Source organism: Necator americanus, chromosome II (genome assembly GCF_031761385.1).
Source record: "Necator americanus strain Aroian chromosome II, whole genome shotgun sequence".
Taxonomy (NCBI): Eukaryota; Metazoa; Nematoda; class Chromadorea; order Rhabditida; family Ancylostomatidae; genus Necator; species Necator americanus.
Window position 1 is genome coordinate 1869415 of NC_087372.1, and position 8769 is coordinate 1878183.

The following is an 8769-nucleotide window of genomic DNA, read 5'->3' on the forward strand; positions in this document are numbered from 1 at the left end:
ATTAAAGGTAGTGGCATTTTTTCTAGAGTCAAATATGTATTTTTGAAAACGCTCTTGGTTTTTTAAAATAATTTGAGTATTAATGAGAGAGTTTGAAGGTACTAAATGCAGCAGCCTCGGGGGTCGATAAATTGGTACCAGACTTGTCTGGGAGGATAAAAACAGTAACTTGATCATCGGCTGGCTCCCGCAAGTCATTGTATAGGACAGCACGCGTTCCAAAACCTCAACGAATACGAATTCCAATAAAACGCGTTGGCGCATCCCAAGTGGATTGATACGCCAGTGACTTTATCCTTTATCCTTTCAAATGCAGCAGCAACACATTTGGGACTATTAAGACTTGATTTCACACATACGTTCCTTCGATAAGCCCACAATTTGAGAACATATTCCAAAGTATGGGTCCTTTTATCGCAACCACTAGCAGGAAATGACGTCCTAACATGAAATGAAACATGAACAAGCATCATCATCTGATACTGATAAAGATCTACACATAAACTATTTTCTATTTGAGCAGCTGTTAGCATGCGTGCTTCCAATTTCTAATTGAAGGGACTGACCAACCTCATTGAGGAAACGTGGATTCACTTGGAGTTATGGCGCGATACTATCGCCGCGGAGCACGAATCGGACGCTTCGCACCGTCGCACCATATTCTATAGCTTTTTCCCATCGGCGCAGCAGTTCGACTCCGTGGGACCCGTTGCAATCCCTTTTTGGATTTTCGTGACACACAGACAAACACACACATACACATACACGTGTGACAGACTAAGCCTGTTATCATATAGCGAGATTATATAGCATGATCGTGATCATTAGGATGTTTTGTTCAACTTAACCCATTCCCTTACTACTTGCGCGCAAGTCGAAAATGTCCTCATGGTGGAAGTCAGTCTTCTCGTCTACACTGATGAAAGAAGATTTTTCAAAGTTCCAGCTCCATCTGTATTTAGTCATATTACAAAAACTTACGCTGTAGTCGATTGCATCATTTAGAAAACCAGCAAGTGAATCAAATTCATAGGATCTTTGAATTTCAACAGTATTGTTTCTGCAATCACCTCTGCTCATTCCTTGACGGACAAAAGCGAACAAAGCAATCCATGGTAAATATCTGAAAAACTGTACTTTCTCGTTCTTCTTAAGCTGAAATAAGAGTTCAGCTACATTTCATTAGGTTTTCAAATCTTGACACTCGAATATCCTTTCAAGAACTTTTACTATACTTTCATGAGATTTTCTCACACAATAAAAACAGTAAAACCGGTAATAAAAGGCGCTAATTCCTGCAACCTACTTATCACTAGAATCTTTAAACATCTCTTTTACCGACGTAAATTCCCATGTAATTCCCTTCCACTTTGAAGGACGAGCACCTCCAGAGCTTTTGAGCAATAGGGTTGGGGTTGTGCAGGTTCCAAAAGTAGTGCTAAGATATTGGAGGTCTAGATGCAGTGCTTGCAAGAACGTCACATTTGCAGACTACGATCAATCGGGTTCTTATCTTCACTTACATAGGTCCTTCGAACCAGAAACTCTGCGAACATTTAGGCCAGAGGAACACTGTTTTATCGAGTTATGCAGTTGGATGAGATAGGTGATTGATAAGCTTAAGAAGGCGAGAACTTCTATTATCTTTGAGATTTTTGTCACTACCGACTGTCGTGGAATTAAATGGCAAACTTATGGCTAAGGAAAGGGCTACTGAAATCCTCCGACCTCCCCATCTTTTAGATGCAAATCTCTGTGAACAAAATGACCGTGAGTGTCGAGAACCAGATTCTTCATCTACCAAGATGAAACTTGAAGGTCAGCTCATTTTCGAATATGCGTCGTGATCCCCAAAGAAAGGATTATCTGTGCAGAAAGTACATTTGATGGAGTCCAAGAAGAAAGCAGAGAAAGCTTCCAAATTATAAAGTTCACCAATTCCTAGCTCTGCTTTCCCTCAATCTCGTATGACATAATGACACAGAAACAGGTCAAATATTCGTGAATCTCGTGAGTTCTTTTTAGCATATTCACACCGACCAAAAACTGAGTTAATAAAAGAGGGTTATTGTTTTAATCATCATGCTATATAATAACGGCCTTAGTCTGTCACGTGTGTGTGCGGCTTTAGATAGCTATAAAAGGGGATGCGACGGGACCACACGGGTAGAATCGCTGTGCCATAATGCAGTATTATCGCGCAGTAACTTTGTGTGCATGTCGCAATGGGACGTTGCAACCGTTTCTTTCTCGTGGTCGCTTCGCTCGTCGCTTTTCATCTCTATTACTCCTATGTGCGTCCGTGCATGTTTGCCCCAGGTTGGTAACATGCCTTTTTCAGAAAGTGGAAACACGAATTAAACCGGTGGCTTAAATAGTAGCCAACAGTTTACATGATCCAACGAGGAACGTTATACTTATCAGTATCAGATGGTGTAGTTCCCGTCATTTTATGTTAAACATCATTCATCTATAGTTGGGGGAAAGCAGGATAGAAAGCACATGCCTCGAGTAAAATAAATGCTTTAACATTGTGTCTGTATTATAATGGAATCAGAGGAGTATTTGAAGCTTAAGTTTGAACATTCTTCAAGTGTGGGACTGACGCGTTTAGAAAAAAAACTATGAAATCTTTTGCTTTTACTTATAGTAAAAAAAAGAAGGAAGAAAATGTGGCTAGAAAAACTGAATTCTGATTTTACAGAAAATGTCACCATCATTAGTTTTTATTAATTTTGATTAATTGAACATTGAATGCGAGGGAAGAGAACACCACAAAAAAGTCTGTTGTGTATGTATGAGTGAAATTCCAAAAAAAAGGGAGGGGTGGGGGGGGGGAGGGGCGACGGCTCCACCTGCGTCAGAATGGGGCGCCAGCATCATCATAAGTCATATCATGATTATCTCATAAGTTACTGCGCGATATTACATATAGATATTATTATTGCACTATGACGCACCAATCCGATGCCGTGTGATCCGTCGCACTCTATTTTATGGCTATGTGGCGCCGACGCACAAATGCGATGCCGTGGGACCCGTCGCAACCCACTTTATAGCTATATAGCTATCTGGGTGCGCGTAAAGAGGACACCGGCAGATTTCAAGCATGTCCTGATCATGCCTCGCCACAGCAATTAGCGATATTACGAAAAAGAGATTTACCTTGTTTGCTACCTAAATAGCTGACTCTGATCACCTGCTGCTAGACATCATACGCTGCAGTATCACACTTGGTTATAATTCACGAGCTAATAAATTGTTCTGGAAAATCAGACAGATCCACTGGAATTTTTTGATGTGAGATGATCTCGAATTTGTAATTGTACCAGAACCAAGAGAAATTCTCTCATAAAATAAGAGAGAGGTGCATCTAACAGCATCAAATTACATATATGAAGATTTTCGTTGAAAACAGGAAATACTAGATTTCAAAAATAACGAGGATGAAGATTATTTTTATCGTGTAAGTCAAAAGCTTTTTTGTAGCCTAGCTTTTTTCGGACGTATGGACTCATTGTATCTCTGGCTTCTTATAAGAAAAAGAGTTAATAAGAGTTAATTAGATAAAATGTCTAGACTTTCTAAAGGTAAGATCTGAGCAAAACTCGCTCACGTTTCGTACTAGAATAGCACAAAAAATCTCATGTGCTTTTTAGTATATTGTTCTTTAATTTATTCGCTAATTTCGGCATTACCCGGACGTTCAAACCGGTAATTAATATCGGTCATCCCTCAAAGAAGAACACGATCCAAGAGAGACCGTCAGATGGAAAATGTTAATAGTAAGTAGGAAGGTCACTTGGGAGTAATGTTTGAAGCTACCAGTGTCGTGCGCGGCACGACTTTCTCAGCCACCGGCACCCTTTCTCACGCGGTGCTCGGGAAACATGGCCATTGGCAATGTGTTACGGTAGCGCTCCCACGCCAGCCGCATATATAAAGGTTGGCTGCAAGCACTCGGGTCCAGTTCTTTTTCTATCCGTCTTTTGTGGTGTCGTATATTGTGCTCGTGTATTTCGATCGATCACCACGCCACCAACACTTATCCACATCATACCACTTTTCACCACTAACACCATCTAACCCTGGCTGGCTACCCATGGGCCCCGAACCACATACCACTTATCGCCGAGAACCACTACCACTGAGCCGTTGATATCTACCGCAAGATAACCACAGGGGATAGGTTGGGGGGAGGGGTGGGATCAGGGGCAGCCTCGAGGCTATCCGTCTTTTGTGGTGTCGCCTCGAGGCGCCCGAAGGGGGAATTGGGGCAAAGATGGGACCTTGGGCACGAGCCCTCAGGGTTCGGCCTCCATGTGGTGGCTAGCCCAGCGCAGACCCCTCCGGGTCCAGGCAGTCGGCCCCGGATCCTAATATCCATGCCCGCCGCTCCTCCTCAGAGCGGACCCGGGGCACAACAACCAGAATGACGTTCGCTCGCTAAAATATACTTCATAGCATATCTCACCTTCCGGGATAGCCCATGCAGAGAAGAATGAACCGTACAATGCGAACTATCCCTAAACCTGTGTAAATGATTGCCGCTATCAATATTTCATGGAATTGACATGAATGAAAAGTGGTTCCGAAGTAAAATATAATGTTTCGTGGGTTTCAAATTTCTGAAGCGGTTCTTAACAATTTATGATAGGTGACTCAATGAATGTGTTAATGTTTGTTGTTGTTTTCATTGGTAACAATCACAAAACATTAGGAATTCCGATCTTCAATTGTATTCCGCTGATCTTCGTGATGATCAAGGAGATTGGAGATGGAAAGCTAAATTTGAGAGCTACTGACTGTGTGACCGCATTTTTAACTGACAATTGGAAGGGGAAATTTATGTACGCTCTTCACTATTAAATTCAAAAACATGGATCTGTTCCAAAACTGCCTAAACTCGTACTTTCTAAGCGCACTATGCATTCATGGTAAGCTAGAGAAACACAACACAGCTACGTTTTTGAGGTCAGCGGCGTGTCAGAAACTACATCGATACACGAAAGAACGCTTAATTATAAAATTTTTAACGCGTTGTGCAGAATTCAATGAAATTTAAGAGTGATCTTCTGGAAAGTATGCAAAAATGTCACCCTTCAAACCTGTGGTACGAACTTCCACAGAGCAGCGGTAAGATTTCGAAATGTGAGCACCCAAAACAGTCCAAACGCCAACAATGCGGACAGTTCTTCCAATAAAAGATAAAATAATAGACACATCCTATGGAAATGCGCCTGCAACGCCAACGCTCTTATTAGCGCCGTTCGACTTCAGTTTAGAATAGCTTGAGGTCTTTCCACGTTTCCCCTTTCGGACAAACAACATAGGTGCCTGGTCTACTGTATGCTCATTCTCCAGAGACTGACAAAAACAAGTCATTCAAAGCGAATTTTCCTTTGTTGATGTCACGCAAAAGAATTGTAGGAGAAAAAGTCTCTAAATTTCTTGTATGTTTCTAAAGCTTGCAAGTGGAAGAGAGAATGCGAGATTAGGTGGTCGTTAACAGCTAGAGTGGGGAATTTCTGAACAAAGCTATACTATAATTTTGTTAAATAACGAGTAAGACAGAGAAGGATAACGTTTGCAGAATCATTCAGAACACACGACAAATATTTTTTTGGATAACATCATATACTGATCTAAATGAAAGCCTGATGTCTTTCATCCTCCGCGATTCATACATTGTAGAATTGTTTGTAAGTATGGGAACAGTGACTTCTTACATCGGCTCGCAGGTTATTAAAAATACTGAATGCGCTTCACGAAACTCAAATTATCCTGCACTCCAATCCGACATTTTAGAGAACCCCAAAATAAACTGATCAATGCCAAGCACTTCATCCTGATTCCTGCAGTTACGGTTTTTATCCAAAACCCAACGACCGCTCTTAAATCTCAAACCGCTGAAATTCTGAGATTTTTGGAGGAGTTCGTATTTTCTGCCTCGATACTTCTGAGGTATTTCTCTGCCCCAACTTCAGAGGCGCAATATAGTAACTAAATCCATACAGCTAACTGTTCCAAGGAAGATACTCTAATTCATCACTTTAAGGAATGAAAACATCTGAAACTCTCGTTTTGGCATCATTAACAGCTTCATATCTTAAAAATACAGTATTCCAAACTAAAATAAAGGATACTTCAAAAAAAAAACAAAGAATTGCATCGCAAATAAGCACAGACGACCATCTCGTATGATCTCTGCCAACTTATTTTGCTTAGCTCTATTTTCCGGAACCTCCACTTACTAACCATTTCAAAAAAAAAACCACCAGTTAACTGAAAGAAATGCTTGGTAAGATTGACTTGATGAGTTCCACGGAGTGATTCCATTCTTATGAACTTCTTTCTTTCTTTCTTTTCCACGGTGAGGTCAGTATGTCAGAATTCTTTGGAGTTTATCCCATTTCCTACATCCCCCAGGGTTTTTTCTTAGTTTCTTTCTACATGTTTACCGTTTCAGGCCAATTCAGTGTGGGAGCTGCGCAAATTCAGGATCTATGCCATGTGTCCTATGAGTTCATGCATCTTATCGTCGCACCAACTTATTCAAAGAGCCGAAAAACACGTAGAGGAGGTTATTCTCGTGAATTATTCTAGAGTAAAATAAAATTGACACTTCTCTCCACATTTTTTAAAATTTCTAAATGATCGGCACGCTGGAGCAACCGTTGCTGATCTTTCAAAAAAAAACTGCTGCGTCGACTTAAAGATAGGATCCAATAACTGAATAAGGTTCGAGAGATGTTTGGCTAAGTGTTTTCATTCATCATTTTGGGATGCCACTGACCGCATTAAGTACAATAAATAATTAAATATCAAGCATCGCATAATCATAATAATTGATTTCGTTGAGATTCCTGACGTTATTATGCAAATTGAAATCAAGGAATGGTGTACAGAATATTGATCGTAAACAATTGGAATTGTCGGCCAAACTGGTGTTTTTGGTCAACCGATCCACTGAATTTGAAATATGAACTGAACTAAATTTATTTTGGATGTTCTGCGTTTCTTCATTGACTTCAGAAATCTACTACAGGAAGAAAACCAACATCGAAAATATTCTCCAAGTCGCGTTCTCACTACTAAATAAGCATTCCGGCTCTTTCCGGCAGCAACTAACGCCGTCAGCATCTTAAGGTGAATGATACTAGTGCAGTCAATTCTTTTCAGTGAGTAAGGCTTGAAAAGATCGGTGGAAGTGGATCAGTGTGTTTAAAGGTAGCCTATCACGAAAATGATATAGTATTCGCGTATGGATTACCATTCAATCATGGTTCAATATATTTCTCTGGAACAGGAGGTTTCGTAGTGAATGAAACTTTATGAAACTTAGAAAAGAACTATCAAATGCACCCAAACGATCGCGGGCGAAATCGATTGAACCTTCAATCCTTTCTCCCTCATGTTCGCACTTTTGCCAGTCTTGAGATCTAATTCGACAAGAACATCCATGTCTCCACTGGACCCATCCTGACAGTTCCTAATCTCCATGTGTTTGATTCATGTGTTGGCCTGCAGAAAGTAATGGCTGGAATCATATTTTGAAATCGTTTCTTAAAGTCCAAAAGTACTACAGACAATTCTATTTAAAAAAAAAGAAGTAAAACATACAAGATACCGAGTTTATAAAATATTTCAATTTCTTAAGTCGAAGAATCAATGTAGCAGTCCATATTCGTCTTCAATGATTGTTTCACCAAAGTAAAAGTGAGAAATGCATTGCTAGTCAGGAACTCTCAGCAAGAAAGTGCAACTTTTTTAAAGGCAGGGGGTGGAATGTCTCAGATTCGACTTAAGAGTGATGTTTGTGTAGGATTAGAAAATTCAGAGATAGAACGATGTAACGTAAGAACTCTAAATCTCATTGCAGGACAAATTTCTACTTAGCAAATAGCAAAATTCAGTGAAAGGAGGACAGTAAGTTTAAAACCGCTAATATCTACCTCGATGAAAAAAACGATGGTGATACTAGGTAACCATTGTAACATTGCGTTGGGCCGATCACCTCGAACGACAAATAAGGCAGCATCGGATCAGATCCCAGGGATCAAAGGCCATCTTACTCTTAACACAGCCCGTTGGTCACCGAAATGAATTCCTCCTTTGTTGGTCATTTTTGAGAGTTTTGCTTATATGAAACGTCTTGAACTTTTCACTGGCTACAATTTCGGGTTCATTCGCTACATGATGACTTTTAAACTCACGCATGTCATTAGGCTGCACCTCATTCCCTTGGATATCATAAATTACTATGCAGTTGCCATACTTATGTGGGAGAATTGGAACACTGATTTTGTTTCAGCGAATAGTATCTCCACTCATATTCACAAAACCGATTATAAGTTGACGAATGCATTGATAAATTCAAGGAAACTTTTCGACACTTCATCTTTCGACAATTTGATGGATGATGCTTTTCACTAGTTTTCAGTTTCTCACGGTCTCTTCACTAGTTAAACCTATTCATTATCAACTTCTCGGTCAAAAGAACAGAGACAACTTCTAGGCGAGGTCAATAACAACAAGTTTCTATATCATGCTTCATTAATTATTTTCTGACTTATTTTTTTAATGTTATGGATTATGGAGTTGGAAGATAGCTAATAAAGAACAGTGCAACACCAACAGTAGTAAATTGATAATCGAAGGGGAAATAAAAAATTCAGATTTGCAACCAATAACACTTTGACTTTAATTTTATTAAAACACCTTGTCTACAAAGAAACACGCTAAGTGAAAAATCTTCATTTACTTGAT

The 8769-nt window shown here is 39.9% G+C and overlaps 1 protein-coding gene across 2 annotated transcripts in view; it reads right to left on the minus strand.

Moving 5' to 3' along the window:
- Positions 1-5225, minus strand: part of RB195_016595 (uncharacterized protein) — a gene marked incomplete at both ends in the record, with an annotated part of 48934 nt that extends 43709 nt beyond the window's left edge. Inside the window, 2 exons of one of the 2 annotated variants that reach the window (XM_064183195.1) lie at positions 982-1123; positions 4475-4491. In XM_064183195.1, the coding sequence (XP_064039074.1) occupies positions 982-1123; positions 4475-4491 (159 nt within the window). Of the gene's footprint in view, positions 1-981; positions 1156-4474; positions 4492-5108 lie in introns of those variants that run through there. The other variant, XM_064183194.1, reaches the window with a different exon arrangement.
- Positions 5226-8769: the final 3544 nt, after the last annotated feature.